Below are 26,155 nucleotides of genomic sequence, written 5' to 3' on the forward strand. Positions count from 1 at the left end.
GGGTTTATTGCCTCGGCTTTGCTTTGTCAATGCACTTTGTAAACTGTGTTTTTAAGGGTGCTATATAAATAAAGTTATTGTTATTATTATTATTATTATTATTATGATCATTATTATTATTATTACAGACACTGCTCTCCTTCAGGATTTTGTCAATGCATAAAAGGGAAATAGAAAAAACAAGACGGAAACAAAACAAAACAAACAATTCTGCGGGTGTCGCGTGAAGGTACTCACCGTTGTCAGGACAAAGCTCGTGAGCTCTCGGACATGGCGACTGCGCCGCGCCGTCATGTCCGCCGCTCCGTCGTTCCTTCAGCCAGCTCCCGGTTGTCGTTGTTCACCTGTGTAGGTGTAAATTCATAAACGGTTGTTGGTGGTGTGTGCTGAAAACATTTAGTCTTGTCCTCTTTGGATGGCTCGCCTCTGGCAGCTCCCTCGTGGCGTCTAAGCAGTTCACAGGCCTCTGGAGCTCTCACCTGTTCTCCAGGTGACACTGACTAGCAGCTAATGAGTCATGTATCACGCCCCTAAATGTGACGTCAGTGCAGACCCTGCTTCCTACCACCTGCTTAAACCACACCCACCTCTACAGGATATTAACATACAGATAAATCCATCATAACATTAACATTGTGACTGCTACTTGTATTAGATCTAACAGTGCGACTACATGGGACTATACCTTTGCACTTTCTTTTTTTATAAACTTCCCACTGTGAACCTCTGCTCATTCTTTGGACAGTTTTGCACATTTTTGCACAAGATACCACTCCTAAACACTGCACTGCTCTGTTTTTTTAACTCAGATATATTGACCTTTTTTATAATACTCCATCAATATACTTTTCTTATATGTATATGAACTTTGCAATATTGTAAGAGAAAAAGTTAATGTTCTCTTATTCACACTATGCACTAATGGGTCAAAGAATGAAATTTATATGAAAATGTACTTTGCAAAAAAACACACTGATTCTGGTATATCCAACTATACTAATTCTGTAACTATTACCACTACTAATATTGCTATAGCCTATTACTTTTACTATAACAAGCCCCTTGAGGCAAATTGTGCTACATATCTACCTCACATTGTGATTGGTGATATGATACTATATACATTTTATTTTATTTATATTGTTTATTTGATTGGGACAATGCAAATTAACACAGCACAGTACAACTTTGACCTGTTACAAACAAGCTGTAGTAACTGATGCTTCACATAAAGAGATTATAACTATTGCTAGTTTCCAACTCCTGTCCCTAATTCGGCTTTTAGTAAAGAAAAAGAAGAGAAGATATCAAGGTTACATACAATAGCATGCAACAGTTATGCTAAAATAAAATAAATAAAAACTGATTTGACTTACCCGCCACTATTGTTATATTTATATTTTTAGGTCACTCTAATGTATTTCTTCTTCTCTCCAGCTCCACCCAGATTTGTGTCTCGACTGGAGAGTGCTTGTCTGATAGAAGGAGAAGATATTCAGTTTACCTGCTCCACTCTTACTGCTCCTTTACCACGTATCAGGTATGGTGACACAGACCTAATGTAACCACAGTAGTTACTACATGGTATTTTGGTCATTGTGTGCATCAAACACATCCTCCTTTGGGTTTGGCAGGTGGTTGAAAGATGGCAGAGAGTTGACTGACCCGCAAAAATACTTCATCCTGAACGACGCTCGGAGTGGGATCTTGTGTCTGACGGTCTTCAGTGCAACAGAGGCAGATATCGGACAGTATGAGTGTGAGGTATAAAACACATATCCATTACGTCTGTAATGTATGTAGATAGTCTCATTGATATTAGAGAGATACATATTTAGATACATTATGTTAAATGTTGATTTGTTTTTAGCTTTTGAATGAATTTGGCTGTGTGAAGTGCAAGGCCGGACTGTGCCCCGCTTATGTGCCACCGATTGAAGACGACCAACCACAGGACTTACCTCCTAAAGGTAGGGCAGCCAGAGCCGCTGAAGGTAAATATCCTCCACGCAGGGTGAAAACCCCTGACTGGGTTTTCATGTGGATGCTCCACACTTTCACCAGTTCAGCCGTGAGAGAAGAAAAGCACATGCCATTGTCCAGTTTCACTTCAGTTCACCTCATGTCTGATCCTGTCACCCTTTTTTACGTCACATCATACGACATCTCTTCACATACCAACAAACTGCAACAATTTGCATCAATTTCCACTTTCAACCACTACCACTCATCCATTTTATCCAGTCAATGCCATTTTCCCTCTTTTTTTTTCCATTTCAAACACACTCACATCATACGTAGTTCCGACTACCATCCCAGGTGTCACTTGATCCCCAGGGATTATGGCACTACATTTTTTTATATTGTGGTATGCATGAGCTAAAAGCACCCCTACACACATTTTCACCTTGTCTCATTTTTCCATTTCTTGTATTGCCATTTGTTTTAAGTGTTTAACTCGGAGAGCAGCGTATGAAAACGAATGCATATTGTAAGTTCACACTAACTGAATCAAATATCAGTGGCTAACTCCTCTCCCAAAACATTACAATGACCACATTAAACACATGCCTAAACATAACCATCTGACCTAAATCTTAACCGTTCCTCTTTGGTCACGATTATATTTCACTGCTCACTTCATCTGTTCTTCTCACTAGCCAAGAGCTTTTACTACTTTGCATAATTCATTTTGAGAATCGTTCTTGAGGCTTCTGTTTGTGTGGATGTATGTCTGTATATAGATTTTGGGATGCATTTTTTGTGTGCATTTATGGATGTATACTTGTGCATGTAGTTATTTGCAGATGTATTTTGTGTATGGACTTGTGGATGAATCTTCTTTATCTTTCACTATTTTGACTTTTATAAATGACTTTTGGACAGGTGCCGCAAACACTAAATACAGCACGTAGTTTTTGTGAATATATTTACAGTACTAATGCTGCTGTGATTGTTCATATCAAATAAACTTAACAAAACTGCAGTAACAGTTTTATAAGAAAAAAAATCACAAACTTAACACCTACCAATAACTATTTCTAACAACTTTCTACTGTCATAACCCAGGGGGATCTAGTGGCTACCATTCAGCATAGACACCATACTGTACTTCTCAGCATCCTCACGCATGAAAAGACATCATCACATTTATTGTATGGAATGTTTTTGTGTTTTTCATCATGTTTTCACTTTCCACAGAGGGCATGGGTTGGGACAGACAAGATTAATTCAATAAGGAGAGACTGGTGGATGTAGTAAAGATAACTGCACTGGATAATTGTAGTGGTGGTGGCTAGTGACTCTGCTGAAACCGAATAAGCTATATTAATTTGCGATGTCTAGGCTGCAATGGGGAGGTGAGGGGTGTGCACAAAGGTAGCATGAACCTACTAAAAGCAGAAATAGAGTCATATTTTAAAAGGCAGCAGCAAGATGATAGGCTAGCAATGACGGTGTGTTGCTGTATTGCTTGTATTGGTTAAATGTGATCAGCTGAGCAAGCAGTTGTATGAGAGCATGGGTGCGAGATGTGAATGGCAGGTATGAGAAATACATTTTAGGCCAAAGCATTAAAAATCTCTCTGACAGAAAATTTTTCTAGAGCTTAATTTTTCCCCCATTAGACTTAAAGTCAGACAAACCTCGACATGCCAAAACTAACAGCAGTAAATTGGATAAAGAGATAGTAACTATTACTTTCCTATATTGCATAGTTTGTGCCAGTATCTATTATTTATCACTGTTACCATCACATAGGGTTAGAAATCAAGGTAATATAATACAGTGTAATAGGATTTAACCAAGTTCAATAGAATTAATACATGTTGATGAAAACCCACTGTAAGTTTGACTTACAATATTCTTTATATGGACTATAAAGGTGTCTCAGTCACATATATACTTTTTTTCTTGATTTTCAACACTAGTTCACCATGTTTTTCCTTCCATTGTCAGTAACCTACATGTTTTTCCATCTTCCCTCTACTATTCCTAAAGCAGGAACTTCCTCACATGGACCGTTCCATGTAAGTCATCATTGTCATGATAACAAATAACCATTCAACATTCCCCTTTTCTCCTCTCGCCAACGCATGCCCAGCTAACTCTTCACTCCTACGAACACAAGATGGTCATGTGCTCGGCAGTTGTCCCCTTTACCCTCATGCAGGAGTGAGCATACGCTCATGTCCTATTGGGTTAGTGGGGTTTAACCCTCGCGTATTGAGGTAAGAAATGCATTGTCACTGTTTCCGGCATGTAAGGTAATGTACTCTTTCATTTTTCATTTTCCAATGATACAGCATACAGAAAGTACAGTCAATGCAACATTATAATAGATTATTTGAAGTATCTAATGCTTAAATTCCTACTGACTGGCATTTTCGTTTTTACAGATGCTGACTCAGAGGGCTGGTCCACTGCCTTTGTGAAGAAATGGCTTCAGACTGATTTCAGCCCCACCTCTATTGCTCAGATGCTCTTCCCTCCTGAACACCCAGAACAGTACGTTTAGTGCCAATAATATTGCTGTATTAAGCCTCCTTTCCTTCCTTTGAAGTGAACAGACATCGGCCACAACCTGGTAAATTTTGTCTATGGTCGCTTGATTTAATAGTTAGTTAGAACTGGATGGTAGAGGAGTAAAAATGTAAAATGTAGAATCCATAAAGTAGTTCTATCTCACACAGACTCTGCACTCAAATGGACTCTATGGTTAGTACTCTCCTGAAATCACCAGCATGCATCGGTCCACCAATAAGTCAAATATGGACATGTCTACTGGTATACATGTGGAGCCCACAGTATAAAGTAGGAGCAATCGGTGTGACTGGGTCGATGTTATGTCGTGACAGGGCTTTCATTTGTTGTTGTATTTTGTGATAATTTATTTGAATTTAGTTTCTTTGAAGAGTATTAAAAATAAATCATATACATACATAGCCACATATTATACCTATGTGTCTGTATGTTTTACAAATTTTGTGGGTACTGAAACTCCAGCAGCAAAATTAACATATATACTGTATGTATGTATACACATGCCTACACATGTCCATATAAAACACAAACTGATACAGCAATACATGTATCCTCACATCATTCTTCTCCCCAAAGTAAAAAAAACCCAGACGAACAAAAAAAAACCAACACATTCAGCATAATGAACAATGAATAAGTCTTATAATGACCAGCCTGATTTATATAGATTAATTAGGCCTGACCTTCTCCATTGCAGGGCGTTCATTTATCGGGATCCAGCCATAGCATCCATGGCATCCAGTCAGGGCCTGTGTGAAATAAAAGCACGTTAAGATCTTTATGTCTTTATGTCTTTTTATTTATCGTATCTTTGTGTCCAGAGCTGTAGTGGGTAGCACTGAAGAGGCTGTTCCCATCTCAGTACCCATGGATCAGGCGGTGCAGCAGCCTCTGTGTTATCCAGAGGAAGAAGAGGAGATCTACATCTCAGAGCAAATGCAGGAGATCACAGATGGTATTATTGCCTCTTTAACATTAGAGCATGACATCTATCAAATGTTGTGTGATTACTGACTCATCCAATCTCTTATTCAGCTCCTCCCAACGTCCAGGTACCGGCTGAGGACCTGTGTGTAGAGCCTGGCCAACCAGCTACATTTACTGCCATAATCACAGGAAGACCTGCTCCTAACATACAGTGGTACAAGGTAGGAGTGCTGCAATCAAAAGGTTGCCATCTAAAGACAAGACATTTTTTGGGGTGGTTGGGTTGTCTCATGATTTAGGGGATAGAAAAAATATCATATTTCTACCACACAAGTCACTTTTGTGTATATTGTCTTTATGTACCTATGTTTAACAGGGAAGCATAAAAAATAGCTCTAGTTTATGCATTTTTTTCTTATAAAATATAAGTAGTAATTAAAGCTGCAAGCAGCGATGAACGAGCCCTCGCACCTCTGTGTGTGTCAGGGCTACTCGCTGGACGCAGACTGATGTGGCCATTTCTCCCTGAGAAAGGGCAACACTGTGACTCTGACTCTGTCTGTGTCTGTGTGTGTGTGTGTGTGTGTGTGTGCGTGTGAGGGTCAGCTAAAGCCGCAGCTGTGATACATTTGAAAAGGGTGCCAGCCTGTGTGACTATGGCAGAGCCCTATGTGGTCTAATCTGCTGCTTTTACAGTGCTGAGAGTAGTGTAAACAATAGAGTAAGACCGCACTCTGCTGGAAAAACTATAGAATGCAACCATTTCAAAACCACCCCAGCATCATTTTCTGCATCATATGGTCTGTGAACAGAGTTTTCCTGCATTTGGGAAAAACATGTGCAGAGGTGAATTGCTCCATTATTAATTTTTGTATGTCTTCATGAAACGGGCTGGAGGGGCTCCTTCGTTGAAGTCTGTTAGGTGGCACTCTTAAGCCATTTTTTTGAGCCCATACAAATAACCCGTAAAATATCAAATTTTTCACCAGTCCTGATGTCTGTGCAAAATTTGGTGACTTTTTAAGTATGTTAAGGCCCTCAAAAATGTGTCTTACTTGTTAAAAAAAAAAAAAAAGAATTCCTTCAGTTTCAATAGGGTCCTCGCACTGTTGGTGCTCAGACCCTAATAACAGTTTACAGTCATGCTGCTTCCTCTGAGAATTAAGCATTACATATTTTTATGGGTTCAACTTCCACCCTTTAGAGGTCACAGAGGTCACAGGAGGAGTTAACATTGTTTAAAGGGGCACCAAGACAAAAGTTTTAACAGTATTTATACACTTTGTAGCTGTCCCTATTAAAACTTGACTCTTTCTGTGATTGGAGGACGAAGAGGAGCTTACAGCCAATGAGAATGTGGAGATAGTGCAGCATGGTGCGCGCTGCTCAGTGACCATAGTGTGCCCAGAGGGTGAGGACAGTGGCGTATACACCTGCTTCGCCTACAATGACTCCGGTCACGCATCATGCCAGGCAGAGCTGACAGTGGAGGAAGGTGAGACAACAACAATGCTGCCGTGCATCATTATTTTCGATCAACAGATGCTCAGCAAAGCTTAGGTGCGAAGGATGTCACAATATTGCATTATCGTAAGAAAGGTGATGAATATATTGTCCTCAGTTTTGGTTCGAACCAGATTTTTTTTCTCTGCAGGGCTACTGGAGTGTCAGGAGAGAGAGGTGGAGCTGGGGAAGAGAAGAAAGTTATTTTCTGTCTATGATGTCCACGAGGAAATTGGAAGGTGACCTGTTCTTCATAATGATGTAGTCCGACCTGCCCATGACCCCTGTTTATATTTGATATGATCAACATCATTTCTGTGTTTTAGGGGAACTTTCGGGGTGGTAAAGCGCGTAATCCACAGACGAACAGGGGAAGTGTTTGCTGCCAAATTTCTGCCTTTGCGGAGCAGCACTCGGACCAGGGCCTTCCAGGAGAGGGACCTGCTGTCCCGCCTGGCTCACCCCAGAGTGGCCTGTCTGCTGGACTTCTTCTGTACTAGACGTACTCTTGTGCTGATCACAGAAATGTATCCTTTCTGTAACATAACACAGTATAATCTCTCTTTATTTCCTCAAAAGGGGTTATGAGTTTGAGTTCTTTAACACCATTTTAAGCTGCTGTTCTCATGGACTTCTGGACCATTTATTACTGAAAGGATCGGTCTCAGAGAAAGAGGTGCAAGATACATTTATTCCCTACATAACCATTTTATCCTGAAAATATGATGCTTATCTCCTAACGAATATTCTACACTTCATTTCAGGTTCAGTCGTACATACAGCAAATCCTTGAAGGAATCGGCCACATTCACAGCATGAACATTTTGCATCTGGACATTAAAGTAAGATTTTCTGTCCAGTCAACATCGCATTATTGACTTTGTCATTATTCTTTATGTGCTCCTTAACTCAATTTTTATTTATTTTCCCTTTAGCCTGATAATATCCTGATGGTGTATCCGCCCAGAGATGAGATCAAGATCTGTGACTTTGGCTTTTGCCAAGAAATAGACACGTCCAGACACCAGTACAGCATGTTTGGTACACCAGAGTTTGTTGCCCCTGAGATTGTTCACCAAGAACCAGTGACTGTGGCCACTGATATTTGGTGAGTTATTATACTGATCTGGCATCAGATGGTGTTTGCAAAAACCTTTTGTGAATTTTATTGTGTGTAAATTTCTAGACCTCTAATGTCACAAAGAGTTTTAAGTGAAGTTAAAATGATTTGTGTGCAATTGCAAATTAAAGCACAAAATTAAACAAAATGACATTAATATCTCTTATTCTCTCTGCTAGGTCTGTAGGTGTTATAGCCTATATTTGGTACGTATCACTGCACTTTTCTTTTTCTTTCTTTTTTTTTTTTTTTTTTTACAAAATCTTCAATATACATTTTATCAAAAAGCTGTGCATATTACATGAGTTTCTGTTGTTATCTTTTTCTTTAAAGTCTGGTATGCCGATGCCCTTTTGTGGGTGAGACGGACCGTGCCACACTGCTGAGGGTCGGGGAGGGGACCCTAAACTGGGACGCCCCTGATGTGACGTACAGGAGCCCTGAGGCTCAAAGCTTTCTCCACATGCTCCTCCAGCCAGATCCAGAGTAGGGAACCTGATTTAATATTGCTTACACTGCCCCATCAATCCAGTCTCTTCATCATGAGATATTTTCTAAATTTTGTGCAAGTGAAACAAAGTCCAAGTTTATGTAACAAATGAGGATAAAGGTGTCTCTTTGCATTACTGACATCGATGCCATTTCTGAATCAACAAGTCAAACATAACACAAACCACATGTTGTTTATATTCCTGGTAAAACTGCATTTAGCTCATTTTGAACACTCACTGATCAAGACTGAGATCTTGAGGGACTCAACAAAAATTGCAAATAAAAAAATTAATGAAAAGTAACTGAAAGCTGCATAAAACTACATTAACCAGGCTGATCGTTCTTTGTTGCTGTTCTAGCATCTCTTTCACATAACAAACAGTAATCTGATCAATGTTAATATCAAAGTATTCCTTGTAGAATAATATAATATTTGTTCAGCATCTCCAGTGTTTCGTTTTCAAACAGCTACAGGGATGTAGTGGTGGGCTCAGGTCGCCAGTACACCCCGACAGCACTATTGTTTCTTAGTGCAACATAACACACATCTGACTACTCCCAATTTTGTTTTCCCCTGTAGGAAACGACCTTCTGCCTTTGAGTGCTTGAGCCACCAATGGCTCCAGGTGAGAGCAAATACAGCACGTCAGGTGTTTTAATCAAACAAACTACTGTGCTACTTAGAAAAAACAACTAAACACTTGTTTGTGTGTTTACAGGACGAACATGCAGGAGAAGATACTGATGAAATCAACACAAAGACTTTGAAAATCTTCATCTCGAAAAGGAAATGGCAGGTGAGTTCACTGAAACATCGACCTCTGGGGAATAAAGGAAGGCACTGACTAGGTTCTTGAAATGCTGACGGTCCTGAAGTTCAAGATGATTACATGAGTTTAATTCAAAGTAGATCATATAATGTCCTACAAGAAAACATATTGTCAAATCTGTCTTCACCACTATCTTTCCCATCTCTCTCGCTAGCGCTCTTTGACTTGCATTGGGTCAGTTCTCACACTGAGACATATCCCTGAGCTGCTGGATGCTCCACTCAGAGAGACTGCGGTGACGGTGCCTCGAGAGCCCCAGGAACACAGCAGCACCTCCCCGAGCAGCGGCTCCTCGTCTGAGTATGATGAAGCTGACTCTTGGGACTTTTTCCAGCACTACAGCCCGACTGAGGAGGAGGAAGAAACAGAGGAGGACTATGATCCTTTGACAGAGAGAGCGCAAATCCCCGACTCTTTGGCCAAACTCCACCTGGATGCAGAGGAGGAAGAGGAAGTGACATTAGGGGAGGAAGAGGATGTGGAGATGGTGGGAAGGAGGAGTGTACTAGAGCGGAGTGTGAGCAGGCAGTCAGTTGCGTCATCAGATGTGTCGAGCCAGCAGACTCCTCAAAGGGAGCGCAGGTTCAGCAGGGACAGCAGTCAGTCTCTCTACCTATCTGATGGGGACGAGGGCTCAGGGAGTGACGGAGGTCGTATTCCTCGTGGCAGCGTCATCCGAAGCACTTTCTACAGCACCTCCCATCAGCTCTCCCCCATGTCTGCCAGACACATGACATTACGGGACAAATTTCAGGCCAAGAAGCAGGAAAGAGGTCGGAAACCACTCCGGAGAAGTTTTTCAGGACGTCTCAACGAGCCTCTTATTGAATACGTGGAGGATGAGACGGAAACAAATCGTGGTCAGAGACGAGGGTCAGTCCAGCCCACAATGCAGAAGTCCTGCTCCTTTGACAGTGGCGTTAGCCTCGCCCACACAAACGTGCCCCCTCATCGGAGGAGCAGATCTCTTGATGAGAGTTCTCGACGATCTCCCAGCTCACCCACGCGGACAAAGTCAGGGGAAGAAGAAGGCTCCCAAAGTCTAAAGGAAGATTTCACAGATGACGAAGTGGCAGGGAGAAACCGTTTGGCCATCCCGAGCCCTCGGCGACCCCCAAGAAGACGAGGCTCCGTCTCTCCAGTAGAAGGGAGTCGCATGTCTGGTGGATCGTCTGTTCCCTCAAGCCTCCTTACTGGAGACAGAATGAGCCCCAGGTTGGATCAGGAGCGAGCAGCAGGCGACACCTTCGCCGGCTCCCAGGGGTCTCTGGCTGAGTCGTCTATTTTGGAGCATGGTGGCTCTGAGTCTTCCAGTAGACTCGGCTCCTATGAGGAGCTGAGTCACGGTCATCTCAGAGGAAGATACAGATCAGGAGAGATTGAAGGGTATGATGATCAGGGGGAGCCTCTGATTTCGCCATCCCGGCACTCATTCCAAGAAGTTAAACCTAGAAGCTCATTTCCCCAGGCACCGCCGCGTAACCGCACTCGCTCCAACCCTAACTTAACCATTAACAGTAGAGGTCAGCCAGGAACCCCACTAACAGCAAGCCCCAGTCCCAGCCTGTCCTCTCTGCAAGCCCCAGAGAGGCCCCCAAGAGCCCGGGACAAGAAGGAGGGCGGTGGCCTCCAGAGACATGCGTCCGCTCCAGCCCTCGAAGCCCGGCCACCCACAGGCAAATCACCCAAGCTGGGACTGCTGAGGATCTTCCGCAGGCAGTCCTGGACCGGTCATTCATACTCCCAGCTGGACAACACAGAGTTAGGACCCACACTAGGAGAGATCATGAAGCCAGACACTCCTACCATGTCTTTGAGGAAGAAAATGAGAGCTTCAGCCTCGAGTCTGACCAAGCTGTTCTCCAAGTCCTCCAGTAAGGAGGATGTGAGTAAAGGAGGTGAGCTATTGGAAATCATACTCATTTTATTTGATCAATAAATAAAAATTGATTTAAGCAGCACCATTTTAAGGAAAAGCCAACGACACAATATATAGATATTGTGTGAGAAATTTTATCCAAGCAATTGTTTTTTTCCTTTTTGTGTTATTTGTCTTATTCAACAGGCCCAATAGTTAAAGGATCCGCTCCCATCCCTCCTGAAAGGCATCGTAGCTCTGGTCTTGAGAGCCCAAAAAAGAGGACCTCCAAACTGCTGCCTTCTCTTAAAATACCTGCATTCAGAAAGACAAAAGGTTGTGAATAAGCTGCATTCTGTTGATTATGTATTTCTAGTCCAAAATGGTTAAAAATCGTAATTTTACTATAAGCCTGGCTGTTTATGTTTGTTATTTGCCATGATTTCCAGATCTGCTGGTCCGTCCCAACAAGGCTGAAGTTTTCCAGTTAGATGGAGGTGGAGTCCTGCTGGTTTGGAAACCAGTTCAGTCCAGTGACCCTGTCACCTACTGTGTGCAGTACTGTACGGATGGTGGGTTCACAGCGATAACACAGCAACACAAATGTAATCGGTGGTTTGTGTTAAAAGGAAGCCAAATTAATTTTTTTATGTTAGTTTTTTACTTTATGCTAGACTACCACTATTGCTTGAGCATCAAGACCATTAAAAGTTGTGGATTTCCAAGTAAACCACGTGTTATGTGCCTTGTCAGGAGGGGAGTGGACGGTTCTGTCGGAGGAGGTCACTGAAAGCTGCTTTGTGGTAAAGGACTTACCCCGAGGAGCTTCTTATGTGTTCAGGATTGGCTGCATCACCAAGACAGGAGCAGGACCTTTCAGTGATGCTTCAGCACCTGTTGTTATGGCAACTCATCCTGAAGGCAACAAAACTCAAACACAATATGCTGCATGTTTGCTGTTAAACATGTGTTATCAAATCCATTTAATTTTTCCCAATTTTTTAGAGTCTATTTTTGATCTAAGATCTTCACTGGATTGGTGTTTTCAACATACAGATTTACAAAAAACAACTGTAAAAATGTACAAACGGGCACCACAAAGAGAGTTACATTGTTTTCACCTGTATTTACTCTGTTGTACAGAGATCCACATTCCTCTCATCCAGACTGAGTCACTGGGGTCAAAGGTCACTGGGTCAGAACAACAGACTGCACACAGGAACTACAGTTTTCTCTCTGAGATCAACAGGTGGGATTTTTAAGTCGAAGTTGCCCTTTTTGAGTAAAACCATAGTTAACCTAGCTGTCATGTTATTTTTTTCACTACTCCAGTATTTACTTTGTAAAAGAAAATCAAGTGTTTTCCAACAGACTTGACCTGCTTATTCAGTGTCACAAAGGACTGGAATTAGCTCTGGGATGCAGTCCATAAAGGATAGTCTAATCTTGTTCCTCCCATTTCCCTTTTCTCAGTACAGCTTTCTCTGTACCTCTTTTGTTTTGTTTTCTCACAGGGGCCGTTTCAGTGTAGTTACCGTGTGCAGGGATGTTGAGACCAGCCAAGTGTTTGCTGCTAAAATCACCCCATATCAGGCAGAGCAGAGACAGCTGGTGCTGAGGGAATACCAGCTGCTGAAGAGGCTTCATCACACTCACCTGGTGCAGCTGCACGCCGCCTATTTCACCTCCCGTTACCTGGTGTTGGTGGAGGAGCTCTGTCCTGGCAAGGAGCTGCTCCACAGTCTGGCAATGAGGTAAAAGAAGGCTTGAGAAACACACAGACCAAACTGTTTGCGTGTGGATTTATACACTGAGGAGCAACATCAAGTAGGAGAGATAATGCAGAAAGAAGTGACCACCATTCAGTTTCAAAATAAGATGCTGTAATTATTCTAAAAAGAGAGGTGGAGAAAAAACAAACACTACAAAAGTGCACTCAGTAGACTGCAGATCTATGTCGGACATTTGTGAAATGAAGGGGAAACAATATGCAAGTTATATTATCAACTAACCAGAGGAGACAAGCCATATGGAGACAAACCTCAGACACAATCTCCCCACATGTGTACACACACACACACACACACACACACACACACACACACACACACACCACATATATACATACACAGATCATCAAATCAAAATGGGACCAGACTTTTCTTCGTATGTCAGTTTTTGAGCCATGACAAAGGACAAACTATGGCAGACATGCAGACATAGCGGCTCGTTTTTAACCAAGCTGACTGCCAGAAAAGCCTTTTGCTGAGCGAATTTGTTAATCACTTCTGGCCCCTACCAGCCAGTTTCTAGCTGGCACATACACCATTATGACGTCAGAAAGATGCTGGACTCAATAGACGTTAAATTTAAGTTAAAACTTCACGTTGTGTGGACGTTCACTTTATATTTTACAAATGCTGGGTATTGTTCTCCATATTTTACAAATTATGTTTTTGAATGTTTAGGTTACATGGGCATGAGACTTTTGGAGGATGACGGTTACTTAACACAACTTAAAACCTATGAAATATCAGCATAATCTGATGTCAGTATTATACGTTAAACTGACGTTGTCATTAGTAGTTGTACTGACATTGAAGTTCGCTCACCTGATCTCAGGACCTAAATTCAACCAAATATTAAACAATGTTCATGGCCGGCTGCATTAAGAGGAGTAAGGAGCCAGCAGTCAATGATGCTATAAAACAAGTTTATCAACAGTTGAACAGTTCATCGCAACCACGAGAGCTCCTTGAGCATAAATGTGATATTAGGTTGATGGTTCCAGTAGTTTGCAAGTTTAGCTGCGGACAGACATACAGACACACGACCAAACCGATTTTTTAATGAGAAGTACAGCTGTTTTCATGTGATTTAAACACATTTTGAGCAGTTTTAAGATAATCTGCACAAATCAAAGTAAACACTGAATTCAGATGTATGAATTTCCAGATGGCATATGGACACTTATTGTAACAAATCAATGTAATATCTTGCTTTTTATTATCCATTTCCTCTGGCAGACCTTTGTCAAAGAGGTTATTTCTATGCACCCAGAAGCCATTTGTGATGATCCTTAACATAATGTAGTTAAACCTAAGAAACCTGTCTTTCTGTGTTCGTGCCCTTTCAGAGATCTGTACGCAGAGTCTAACGTTGGCGAGCTGCTGGTTCAGATTCTGAGTGCGGTCGATTACCTCCACAGCCGTCGAGTCGTCCACCTGGACCTGAAGTCTGACAACATGCTGGTGGATGATTGTAACCACCTGAAGATAGTTGACTTGGGCACGGCTCTGTCCTTCACACCTGGTCAGCCTCTCAACGTCGAGCACATTCACGGCCTGTCGGAGAGCAAAGGTACTGATGTCTGACCAGTTTGATTTCAAAAGTCAAACTAAAGTGTGAAAGATTTTGATGCCTGCATTGTCGTAGATTCTTCTAGTACACTAAACCTTTGACTGTCATGGCCTCCAACAGACTGCCGCGGCAAAGGTACACATTCATTGAGGACGGATGGATGGAAATAATTCAGCCTAACTTCACCCACCTCAGCTGATCCTAGCTACCATAGCCTAACAAGTCTATTTTCTATCTTTTTTAATCTCTTTCTAGTTTTGAGTCATTTTCTTAATTAAAAAAATAAGCATGTGAGTGAATGTGGCATTGCCAGTAACAGCACAACTCTTTATGAACAATATCCCGTTTCTGTCTGTTTTGTCAGTTTATATTGTCCTTCCTAAAGCTCCGGAAATCCTTGAGGGTCAAGGTGTCGGGCCTGAAACGGACATCTGGGCTATTGGAGTTCTGTCCTTCATCATGTAAGTAGAGATGCACAGATGAATTAGCTGCACAAAATGCAAACAGATTTAGGAGAGTTTGTGGCTTCGGCCAACTTATTCCCTTTGTACTAAAGGATCAGATTTTGTACAAGTTGCATCCCTTCCATCTATGGTATGGATTATATGGCACTCATATCTACTCATAAAGAGGAGGGCAGACCAAATACTGAGATACTCTAAAAATCATGTGATTCAACATCAATGATTCAACTTTAAATTCTTAAGCTGGTAGTAACATTTGTGATTTAAAAAATACAGTAATAGTCTTATATTGGAAACAAATGCAAAAAAAGTTGGCTAGTGGTGATAAGGGAGGGGAATTAAAAATATTACTTTATTACAATTTATTTTAAAAAAAAGCAGGGATAAAAAATCTAAAATCACAAATTGAATAAAATGCAGTCCAACTTAGGCATAACCTAACAAAACTAAGGAAAGTGAGCCGAGGCCACTTGCAGAGGCAGACTGTGGTACCTGTGCTCCTACTTGCATGCAATAAGTGAAGGGACCTAGCCTCCCAAAAAGATGGCACTCCGCCTCACTGAAAGAAAAATACAAAAGAACTAAAAACAAACCACCCAGCTGGTTTAATAATAACAAAATAAGTATAATCTGAACAAAACTATGTGGCTAATCAACATAAACAGCTAGACAGCGGGCAAAAAAGAGTTAAATTCTAGAGTAAAATTCTAAAAGGGCTAAAAAACAGCAGCAGCTTAACCTAAAGAAAATTAACAGGTTTAACCATGCTGTTTGCTGAAATGTGCATTGTGGGACCCGACTCACCAAGGTAAGCAGGGCAGCTGGGTATTCTTCATGCATCATGTGCAGCCAGCAAGCAATCAAAGCTCCTCTAAACAAAATGCAGGAAAATAAGTGTGCAGAGAAATAATTTGATTGTCCATCTGAAGTCTAATCGGCTACACGTACCTGCAGCAGCACATCCAGCCACACTTCAAGGAGAGGCCAAAATACTGAGCTTTGCCAACAAGGCCGTGTATGATCAGACCTTGATGAGGGGAGTGGTTGGGGAGGAGTGAGGCCTGAGGCTGCGTTCAGCAGCACTACATGATCACACTGACAGACTGGAAGAGAGAGCACCTCACCACAATGAAATGTTTACCAACTGACTGTATCTTTTGTGGTGCTGAGATGCTAAATTATAAAGTAATTTGGTAAAACACAATGTTTTTGGTTTTTTTTTGTATTCTCTTTCCTGTCTTCACCAGGTTGAGTGCCGACAGCCCGTTCCATGCTGAGCACAGCTGGGAGCAAGACAAAAACATCAGGAAAGGAAAGATCCAGTTTGGGCGTTGTTACCCCGGTCTGTCAGAGGGAGCCTTAAACTTCATGAAGAGCAGCCTGAACAACAAATCCTGGTGAGTATCTCTCTTAAAATGTAGTTCACAACAGAAAGCGTGTTTGTGTGAAACTTTGTATTTGTACGTTGGGAACATATTGTTAATGAAATGTGTATATTCTGATATTATTCTAATGTGATAAAAACTTTGTAGGGGGAGACCCACTGCAGCCGAGTGTCTCCAGAACCCGTGGCTGCGAGCCCACCGAGCCCCACACAAAGGCCGGCACTCCAAAGTTTGTTTCTCCACAGACAAGCTTAAGGATTACCTCAAACAGAAGGAGGAGAAACGAGACCAGGTCCGCACCAAGCTTCAGGGTCCCTTTTTCCAGTAAAGCAAAACTGCGAGGGTTTCACTTACCAGAAGCTTGCCCTAAAAAGTCTGCATCTTTACAACCAGCTTGCTTCTTTTCAGCTTCTTTTGTGGCTCGTTGGAGCCAGGACAGATTTCTGAAATCATTTTAGTATCTTCTGATTTTGAAAATGTGATGCGTCTTAATGAGTGTTTCAAAATTCATTATCCATTGGCTTCTATATGTGAGTGTGCTTTTGGTTTATATGGAAACATACCAGGGATGAGTTTTAGTTAAAGAGCGCATGAGTTGTAAAATTCAGATTTTGTGACATTAGAAACTGTTGGTTGCTTCTTGGTATCAGACAGATGCACGTGTTTGGCCTTAAAACTGTTTTCTGTGCTTTTCTTCTTCATACAGAAAGCAGATCTTTTTTCTGAGTGACATATTTTATTTAAAAATGTATACATTTTTGCCTTAAAGTTATATTGTACAAATGGGAACTCGATTAGATTTCTATGCTTTGTTGAATGCCTCATAATATATGGGTCAGTCACCTGCCCAAATGAGTTGATGAATGAAAGATTCATTAAATGGCACAATAGTGGTCAGTCGTCATCGTCCTCGCATTCTTTATTCAACACGGAAGCATACATGCAGATGTTAAATGTAATTTATGCAGTGATTTTTTTTTTTTATCTCAGATGCATAAACTTCTGTCATAATTGAATAATATGCAGCATGTGAGTAATTATTTAAATAACAATACAACTGATAACAGTGAAACACTCAACTATGAGGGGATTTATTTCTACTGTATTAAACTTAAACAAAACAAATAAATATAAGTGTAACTACAGAATATTTGCAGTGAGGTACTGACTGATGTGTACTCCACACTTGTGTGTCAGCCAGTGCCAAACTTTAGCTTACAAACACCAAATGTAGCTGTGGATTTGGCGGTTGTATCTGTATCGGTTGTATCGGTTGTTGTTTTTCTTTTACAGGGCAGCTGAGTCGGCTGGCAGAGATGTATGGGTCAGATGTTTACGTCTAAATCAACCACTTAATTTATTAAATCTAACACAAATCCCCCCCATTCTCTCTCTGTCAAGAACAAACATCCTTCAATTCAAAGTCCGTCTTTTCTTTCTTCACTGAGCGTTATGTACTGAGCAAACCTCCGACCATGTAACGCAGAGGGTAAAAGACAAACTTCTCCAAATGAAAGTTTATTTTGAGTTTGCAGGGTGTGTTGGCGCTTCTGTCCAGCAGCAGAAAGGCTGTTTGCTTCTTATGATTTGGCCTCCTTGACTTTTTGGATTTCCTGTTTAAAGAGAAATGAGGTACACTTTTACATTTCGTACGTTTAAAGCATGTTGCTGCTCAGAGCATCAGGGAGATAAAATGGTTTGTGGAGCAGCTGTTAGACAGGAGTATCAATATACTTATGAAACAAATGAGCGCAATGATATTTTATGGTTTTACTCACATCGCTGAGGATGTCTTTAAGCTCCTCGTAAGCCCTCTCTAAGTCATCATTGATGATAACAACATCAAACACTCCGGGCTCGTTGCCTATGAAGAGATTTGGATCAGCTGCTTGTTGTCTTTATTACAGTGTCATGTTGGAGGAAAACTGCAGAGAAACTTACTGAGCTCCATATCCATGCGTGCCGCCTCCAGCCGTTTCTGTAAACTCTCCTCTGTTTCTGTCTGTCTGTCCCTCAGACGTTTTTCCTGAGAAAGACGATGAAAAAAGATATATTTCACCCAAGAGTACAACACAGCTATCATTTCTGCAGCTCACATGCCTCACAAAGTCGTATATTTTATATCTTATTTATCTCAGATCCATTTTGTCCCTCACTATCTTGTTTTTATTCATTTTTCCAAAATAAATCTAGGTATTAACTGCATATAGCAATCAAAATTACCACTTTTTCTCACTCTTTGACAGCTGACTCTTCACAGGCAAGAACAAATCTTGAAATATTGCAATATTTTATATGGATGCAACATATTGAGTTGGACACTTACCAGGATCTCCATGGAGGGAGGCTGGATGGAGATGTAGATGGGGTTTAGGTCAGTCTCTTTAATCCTCTTCACTCCCTGGATGTCCACATCTAAGATGCAGATTAGGTTCTTGGCCAGCACGTCTTCGATGGCAGCTTTACTAGAAAATCAAAACATTGCTGTATCAGAAAGTCATATAAAACAGGAGGGTTTTTGAACAGTTAGGATGAAACATCTGAACATGGAGGGGCTTGAAAATGTCCCAACAGGTATTGAGAGTGTCATCGTGTCATTTTTGTGCCTCTAACACACAGTGACCAAGTTAAGAGGATCGCTGCATTGATCCAATCTGCTCAGACTCGCACTGTGGTGACTGTTTGTTATATTCAGAATAAGAGGAAGAGATTAAACGTGACACACACAGTGCTGAGCTGCAGCGTTGCTCATTTTGACCTAAGAAGGGTTAAAGCTCCACCATCTGCCACCGGGCTATTATATATCCTCTTGATCCCTTCGGCCAGGCCTGAGGGTCTCTTATATAAGACGATAGTCTTTATTTAAACCGAATTAATTTAAATAACTATCAGTGACATTGATACTTTGTGGTATTTTTTCAAATTTTCATCCTGTGGGTGGAAATGTTTATGAAACAGCATTTAGACTGCTGAAAAACACTGATATAAACACTATATAGATGAAGCTCATTTTTTGCAAGTGGGCAACTTGCTAACACATGTCCCTCAAATGTTTATCGGAAATGAAACGCCTTTGGGTTTAAAATGTTCAAAGAAGGTGACATAACTGGATATAATGTGTACAAAAAAATAGAAATGTCAGTGATTCTGCATATAAATCTGATGTTTTTATGGTGGTTTTTGATTATATGGTGAAAATATTTACCTTGTTCCATACATGTTGCCAGAAAACTCAGCATTTTCGATGAACTCTCCGTTGTCAATTGCCTCCTGCATGGCCTCTCTCGTCGTGTAGTGGTAGTCTGTAAGATGCAACTTTAATCATGAATTTAGCTCTGATTGAAAACAGGTGATGCAAATCAAATTAACACATACTACAGCTTTTAGTGAAAAATGAGTCAGGGTGTATCAAAATAAACAATAAGCATAGCAGTGATCGCACCCAAAACTAAAGAAAATCCAGGCACATGGGCCCAACTTAATGTTTACAATTTACTGGATAATGTTTTTTGCTTATCTAATAGTGTGTGTTCAATGAATGTTCTCCGCTGAGCTAGTTTTGAGACTGTGTGTGTGTAGGATGCAGTCATTATCTAAGGTAAAAGCATGCAAAATTGATAAATGTTTTATTTATATTAACATAGAGTATAGAGCACATTATTTTGTCCATACCAGATTCTTACGCCTAAGTCTTCACAACATCAAAACTTCTGAGGGATCTAAAACAGCAGAGTTTTAGAAACAAACAAGTTACTACTTCTAGGACTGATGGACACTGTGATAGCACACGATCATTAGCACGAGAACACGAAGGAGTTTGTTCAGACTGAAGCAACAATCTGAAAGGAAACACTGGATAGATTACGAGGTGGCAGTGCTGTAAACAAATAGATAATAAGCCTAAAACCAGGGCAGAAATTACTTTTTAACTGCATGCAGGAAAACTGCAGTATATTAAATATTTCTATGCAAGATCAAAACTTAAGTTTGGCCCAAAGTGAGCAAAGTTCAAAGTTGTGTTCTAGATTAATAAAAAAAAAAAAATCAATTCAGTGTCCAGTGATGTTAGTACAAATAAATATTTTCCCTGTATAAATTCACATTATGAATCCTCCTCCTGTGATGCTAATATCTTGTTGCAAATCATCAGTTCTCCATCAGCCAAACAGGGAAATGGGACACAAAACCTCACGGGACTGGAAATGGGAATCACTACTGAGGCGTCACAGGGGGCTATTTTCAAAAGCTTTTTACTCCAAAGTGTAAACTGTCTGATCCTGATTCCTTAGATCATTAAACGCTTTTCTTTATCCTTTTGTTTGTCACATGTCTGAGTCTGATTCAAATGACAGCATGCCAGGATGAAAGTAACCCCTCTGCTTTAAAATACTGTGATCAGGAATCACACTGAGGTCACCTTTATCTGTGGTTTCTGATTCATTTGGACACGATAATGAGGCTGACTTTTCTAAGTCTTCAGAGGATAAGACGGCTGCTACAGGCAGTAAAGTAGCCCCCAGAAGCATGGGGAGCTTGTTCAGGCCTATGGAGAAAGCAAAAAAGGCACAGAAAGAGGTTTATGCCTTTCTATCAAGGAAGCTATACAGGGGGTACAAAACTATTCGTGCAGTTCACTTGGGAGTAAGAAGTGCTGTGGATATTATTTTAAACCAGGAAGGTAGGGGAAGTGGGGAAACACTGCACAGAAACAGATGTGCAATATGCACTTTTATCACAGTTTGAGCTCTGAAGGCCTGCAAAGGTCTACTGACTTTCATTTGACCAGACAATAAAAAACAGAATCGGATCAAGCAAAAGGTACAAAGACACTTCAACAACTTAAAATGATAATCTGAGCCTGTCTGTGGCAAAAACATTTTTACCACTTTTAATGGAGATACAATTGCTGCTTAAGCTTAAATTGCAGCTGCTACCCAATTTCTGCTGGACCAATTTCAAAAATTGTTGTTCTTATCAGTCTCATGGACACATATGCACATTAAATATGGTCCAGGCTGAAAAATGCACAAGTTATCCTTTTAACGGAATCAAAAACAACAATTTACACACATGCCACTAATTTACAGATGTTCACAGAGCTGCAGCCTGACCAGCCAAATCAAAATACTACACCAAAAATCAAGAGCTTAAAAAAGAAAAGCCAGAGTACAGAGAGAGCAAGAAAATGACAGGAACAGAGAGGCAATGGCCAAAAGTAGTGCGATAAAGCACAAGGTATGGTGGCTGAAACTGAACATTGCAAAAGGTTGACGGACCAGCAAATAAAATCCCCTGTATCAGGCTAAGTTTTAAAGCTAGTAAAGATACTGGCATATGAAACCCGGTACCAACCATGTCATCTTTTTAGGAAGAGAATAATTATACTCCAAATTTAGGCAACATTTTGGTGAGTAAAAAAAGTTGCATTGTCATTTTTCTAAATTGTGTATTGTAGTATTTTAGTTTATTTTTATAATTGGTAAGGATGGGTGGATGAGGGGCCAAATTTGGAAACTGTTCTTGTCTCCGTGTCCATAGTTCCTAATGGCTGGCCTGCACAGTTCTACACATTCAAATCAAGTCCAGGGCTGAGTCCCAGAGCATGATGGTCCTACCACCGTGTGAAGGTGCTAAAAGCATCAAACAACCACTTGTGGCACCTGTGCAGATACTAAAGACTGTCACAATGAGTCTGTTTTGAAGCAGAACTACTGTACCTTTTCCATCCTCCTCTCCTGGTCGAGGGTTTCTTGTTGTGTCTGTAAGGAGAGGATTTCATCATTAAAACCCGCCCTGAAATAAGGTGATGGATCATCAGTAATGTTGCTTTTTGAGTGGAATTGCTGCAAAATCTTAAAAGATTTACTGGTGTAGCCTGACACAAAATCTATCAGCAGGTTCAGAATTAGACCATCAAGCCGAGACACTGTGACTGCTGTCCCACTTCCTCCTCAGACAGGAGGAAGCCGATAACCACTTGGCACACAAACGTACGTGACACGCTGAATCCAAAGATGCCCTCATGATCCTTCATCAACTTCTTCATCAGAGTGCTCTTCCCTGCTCCAGAGGGGCCACTCAGCACCAGGGGCCTCGGTCCTGACATTGTTCTGAGACAGACGGAGACATTAAAAGGAAATCAAAATGATATCTTTCAGTGTCAATCTAGAGTGTGAAATGGGACAATGCATTTTATGTAGGAATCATTTTTTTCAGAAAATAACTTGTAATAGATGATTTTTGCCCTTTTGAGTATTTTACTCAAACTTCTTTTAACTTCTTTTCTACATAAACAGTTCTGCTGCTCTGCTGGTAAAGCTCACCAGCTCTCCCTTCAAATGGCCGAAGGTGTAGAAAGGATTATCCTTTGATCCAAGCTTCCCTCTACCACTACGCTCTCAGGAAGAAACCTTCCAACACGCACATCAAGGGTTAAAAGCCGGCCTTTGCCCCGACATTATTGTGGCTTTAATCTCCACTCATAATTAATCGACACTTAGGAAATTCCTATTTCCTTAATTGAAATATTTCAGCACGTCCACGTCCTAATTGCTGACTCGTTAGACAGCCAGAGGCCCAGGGGTTAATGTTAAGAGTGCCTGTTAATGAAGTCATGGCAGGTCAGTCAGCAGAATTAATTGGATCTGGGCCAGGCGGCACAAAGGGTGCAGGACAGGTGACCTATTTGGCTGCTGCGCTGAGAGAGGATGATATTTCAGGGAACGCTGCTGAATAAATTCATTTATAATCCACATTAATACAATTAAGTACAAATACAGTCAAAAAACACCCAATAGCTCCCTTTCACATTTTCCTATTATGGATTATTCACTGCTTTCCCCCACAGTTTTAGAAAAGAACAGCTAAAAAGGTCAATAAATTGCAAACCATCCATTTTGGTTCCCTTTGTCCTCAACCTTGCTGAACATTTAGTCACTCATAAAAACAGTTAACAGATTTCAAACTAGATGTAATCACATGAAGGAGCCTTTGCAAAGTGAAACCCTAAATGCAAGATCCTGCAGTGACTGAACATTTACTGCACACCAACAGAAAACTGCAGAGCATTTAAAATATGTAAGCAGCAAACAAATACTGTACAAACATATATCATAGATGTGTAGTAGGACATGCTGTCTTAGCTGTACAGTGCAAAAAAATTAAAATGCAGCTCTCCTTTGAGTTGAGGTTTTCAAATTGAAACTCACATTAATCACATTAGTAAAAAAACAATTATTTTGTAGGCGAAAAGTTTCATCTTACCTTTCCTCCTGAACAGTCTGTGTCGTCGAAACGTTCAGTAGCAGATGATTCTTTAGCCAGGCTTCTTAATGGACTACAATGAGTGTGTGTGTTTGTGTGTGCGTGTTTGATTCACTGAAGCAGCTCACTGTCAGTCTGAATTACCACCACCTCCCTTCAGCTCACTGACCAATCACATGTATGCATGCTGGCTTGTTTTTATCCACACCGTCTATACAGGTCACACCGACAACCTGTGCGCAGCGTAGAAGGTTTTGATAAACAAATGATCACTGCAGCAGAAGCTTCGTGTAAATTTGTTAATCCAGAGACTTGTTGCTTAAGCACCAGATTTGTATTTCTGGCTTTAAGGGGAAAAAGCAGGTTAAAGTGTGTAAATATACAGTACAAATCAAACAGAAACTCTTCTACTTAAGGTTGGTGTGGTAGAAACATTTTTAACTTTATCCAGGATAGTTTCTGTTCACATTCAGAAAGTTACATGTATTCATACCTGGCAGCTGCCCAGTACAACCACAGTCTGTTAGAGGAATACTTCACCAAGAAAATTATCATTTGTATATTAGTTACCCACCCTCGTGTTATGTTGAATTCTCACATGCCTCCATGGTGAACTAGGAGTCCAAAAATTCTTAATGAGCTGAAGAAAATGGGGGCCGCGTTTAACAACAGCGAAATTATATCAAAACATGTTTACAACTCTAACACAACTTGTGCAGTATAATCCAAGTTTCATGTATTCGGTCATTTGCTCAGTTCTCCCCAAACACATGCATTTTTGCTAAAATGTTACAGCTAGAGCTTGTTGAGGCGCAGTACTTGTCTGTGCATGAGATTGTTTATGTTTTAAATCATAAGGTTTTTGCAAAAATTCATGTGTTTGGGAAGTACTGAGCATACGACTGGATGAATACGACTTAGATTAAACTGTGTGAGTTGTGTAGGAGTTTGTAAATAGATGTTTAGATATAGTTTTACTGCTGTTAAACATGGACCCCATTAACTTACTTCAATTCATAGATTTTTTCTTGTTTTTGGACTCTTTGTTCACCATGGTGGCATATGATAAAACAATGCTTTCTTCACAAATTCAGTAAAACACTTGGTGAGTAATTGATAAACAAATAATTATTTGGGCAGTGAGGTATTCCTTTAAGCAGCTCCACTGGAGCATGTTGGAGGTTAAAGAGGGGGGACTGAGGGTCGTGTTCTGTGCTTTCACTTTTTCAACAACAATGCAGTCACATTTAGAAATCTGGGAAGAAAAATCCAACCATAGAATTTATACACGCTGACTGTAGATAGACACTAAATAACATCATCCTGCTATACCTGTAATGAATTGAGGGTTTTTGTGGTGTTTTACTTCCCTTTGATTGGACCTTGTAGTGTTGGAGTAGTTTTCAGTACCTCACGCAGTAAAAGCTCAGAATAGCAGGGTTTAGTGTCCCTCGACTCTACATGAGCTGTCATGGGCTCTGCAGGACTAATCCTGCACCGACCCACTTCTTAAAGGGCGACTTCACCACATAACAGTCATCATAACAAGACTGTCGACGGGCCTACACAACTCGAGACGCTTCCCGTCCATTCAAACACTTAACAGGTGAATAATCATGTCACCACCTGCAGATAAAAAACATCGTGGACCCTTTTAGATGCACGTTTTATTGAAGTAACATTGATAAAATTAGATTTAATGATCCTATACAAAGAAACACATCAGTGACAAAGACAAAATGAGCCTGAATGTGATGAGATTATTGTAAATGTTTCCAACCTACAGGAGCTAAACAAATAATAAATGATCGAAGCAAAGACAAACTCTGTACAGTAAATACAGTCGGGTTGTTCTGCTAGTCAACATCATATACACACACACACACCAATCCAAACATACACAAAACTATATACATGTGCTTTGCATGTGATTTCTTTTCCTCGGAAAACAGAACAAAGGGATTACAAAAATGATAAATATTGTCCCAAAGCATTTTTTCTCTTTGTTTATCAGTGCCTGAGCTCTCGGCTGGTTTTCTTCTGATCTGGTTGATGTTGCAGCAGGAACATGGATATTGTACAGGGCTGTGAAGGAAGGTCAAAGGTCACACTTGCTGTTCTGCAACCTGTTGGGGATTAGTGGATACACTGATACACAGGTAGGACCAGGAAGGTGTGACGAGGAGGAGGAGGGTGGGAGTCTATGACAGGCCAGCTGCCCACAAGTCCACCCTTGATTGGTTAAAACAGAAGAAGCCCCTCTCCTCGTTCTGTGAGTGGCGGTGTCACAGGTAGACCCGCCTCAGGTCTCCTGGTGAGGTGATGGTGTTGCACTGAGGACATAACTTCTTTGCTCCCTAAGGAAAAGGACGTAAGATTTGACTTTTATTAAGCAGACACTGATTATTGTA

At 40.9% G+C, this 26,155-nt stretch overlaps 3 protein-coding genes across 5 annotated transcripts in view; 1 reads left to right on the forward strand and 2 right to left on the reverse strand.

Moving 5' to 3' along the window:
* Window positions 1-17,378, forward strand: part of obscna (obscurin, cytoskeletal calmodulin and titin-interacting RhoGEF a) — a 50,175-nt gene extending 32,797 nt beyond the window's left edge. For both annotated transcript variants that reach the window (XM_088077738.1, XM_088077739.1), the window contains 27 exons: window positions 1,438-1,540; window positions 1,635-1,764; window positions 1,871-1,970; window positions 4,398-4,506; window positions 5,364-5,497; window positions 5,578-5,690; window positions 6,796-6,964; window positions 7,124-7,211; window positions 7,299-7,499; window positions 7,588-7,648; window positions 7,737-7,814; window positions 7,908-8,080; window positions 8,272-8,298; window positions 8,426-8,578; window positions 9,165-9,210; window positions 9,304-9,381; window positions 9,569-11,312; window positions 11,480-11,608; window positions 11,722-11,844; window positions 12,026-12,193; window positions 12,416-12,521; window positions 12,787-13,026; window positions 14,409-14,632; window positions 14,753-14,767; window positions 14,997-15,093; window positions 16,344-16,493; window positions 16,629-17,378. In XM_088077738.1, coding sequence (XP_087933864.1) covers window positions 1,438-1,540; window positions 1,635-1,764; window positions 1,871-1,970; window positions 4,398-4,506; window positions 5,364-5,497; window positions 5,578-5,690; window positions 6,796-6,964; window positions 7,124-7,211; window positions 7,299-7,499; window positions 7,588-7,648; window positions 7,737-7,814; window positions 7,908-8,080; window positions 8,272-8,298; window positions 8,426-8,578; window positions 9,165-9,210; window positions 9,304-9,381; window positions 9,569-11,312; window positions 11,480-11,608; window positions 11,722-11,844; window positions 12,026-12,193; window positions 12,416-12,521; window positions 12,787-13,026; window positions 14,409-14,632; window positions 14,753-14,767; window positions 14,997-15,093; window positions 16,344-16,493; window positions 16,629-16,809 — 4,940 coding nt within the window. In that variant the 3' untranslated portion in view covers window positions 16,810-17,378. The remainder of the gene's footprint in view (window positions 1-1,437; window positions 1,541-1,634; window positions 1,765-1,870; window positions 1,971-4,397; window positions 4,507-5,363; window positions 5,498-5,577; window positions 5,691-6,795; window positions 6,965-7,123; window positions 7,212-7,298; window positions 7,500-7,587; window positions 7,649-7,736; window positions 7,815-7,907; window positions 8,081-8,271; window positions 8,299-8,425; window positions 8,579-9,164; window positions 9,211-9,303; window positions 9,382-9,568; window positions 11,313-11,479; window positions 11,609-11,721; window positions 11,845-12,025; window positions 12,194-12,415; window positions 12,522-12,786; window positions 13,027-14,408; window positions 14,633-14,752; window positions 14,768-14,996; window positions 15,094-16,343; window positions 16,494-16,628) is intronic.
* A 370-nt stretch (window positions 17,379-17,748) lies between these two features.
* On the reverse strand, window positions 17,749-23,901 carry guk1b (guanylate kinase 1b). Of its 2 annotated transcripts, XM_042516594.2 has the most exons (9): window positions 23,745-23,901; window positions 22,476-22,591; window positions 22,199-22,240; window positions 20,899-21,024; window positions 19,687-19,783; window positions 18,808-18,946; window positions 18,423-18,507; window positions 18,260-18,345; window positions 17,749-18,094 (listed from the first exon to the last, which is right to left on the reverse strand). In XM_042516594.2, the coding sequence occupies exons 2-9, from the start codon at window positions 22,585-22,587 to the stop codon at window positions 18,062-18,064; spliced, it is 720 nt and encodes a 239-aa protein (XP_042372528.1). In that variant the 5' UTR covers window positions 22,588-22,591; window positions 23,745-23,901; the 3' UTR covers window positions 17,749-18,061. The 2 variants fall into 2 exon arrangements, with proteins under 2 accessions (XP_042372528.1, XP_087933867.1); XM_088077741.1 differs by lacking the exon at window positions 20,899-21,024.
* Window positions 23,902-25,399: 1,498 nt separating this feature from the next.
* Window positions 25,400-26,155, reverse strand: part of rnf220b (ring finger protein 220b) — a 36,005-nt gene continuing 35,249 nt past the window's right edge. Inside the window, 1 exon segment of the mRNA XM_088077740.1 lies at window positions 25,400-26,101. Coding sequence (XP_087933866.1) covers window positions 26,030-26,101 — 72 coding nt within the window. The 3' untranslated portion in view covers window positions 25,400-26,029.

This window comes from Plectropomus leopardus, chromosome 5 (genome assembly GCF_026936395.1).
Source record: "Plectropomus leopardus strain MGB_pleo_1.0 chromosome 5, ASM2693639v1, whole genome shotgun sequence".
NCBI classification, from domain to species: Eukaryota; Metazoa; Chordata; class Actinopteri; order Perciformes; family Serranidae; genus Plectropomus; species Plectropomus leopardus.

What these genes read in the sequence shown, in the direction of transcription:
- guk1b (XM_042516594.2), bottom strand. Translation starts at nt 22,587, where the DNA reads ATGTCAGGACCGAGGCCCCTGGTGCTGAGTGGCCCCTCTGGAGCAGGG. An exon ending in ATCAGAAACCACAGATAAAG is followed by an intron (nt 19,784 to 20,898) that starts GTGACCTCAGTG and finishes TGCATCTTACAG; the next exon opens with ACTACCACTACACGACGAGA. An exon ending in CTCCCTCCATGGAGATCCTG is followed by an intron (nt 18,508 to 18,807) that starts GTAAGTGTCCAA and finishes CGTCTTTCTCAG; the next exon opens with GAAAAACGTCTGAGGGACAG.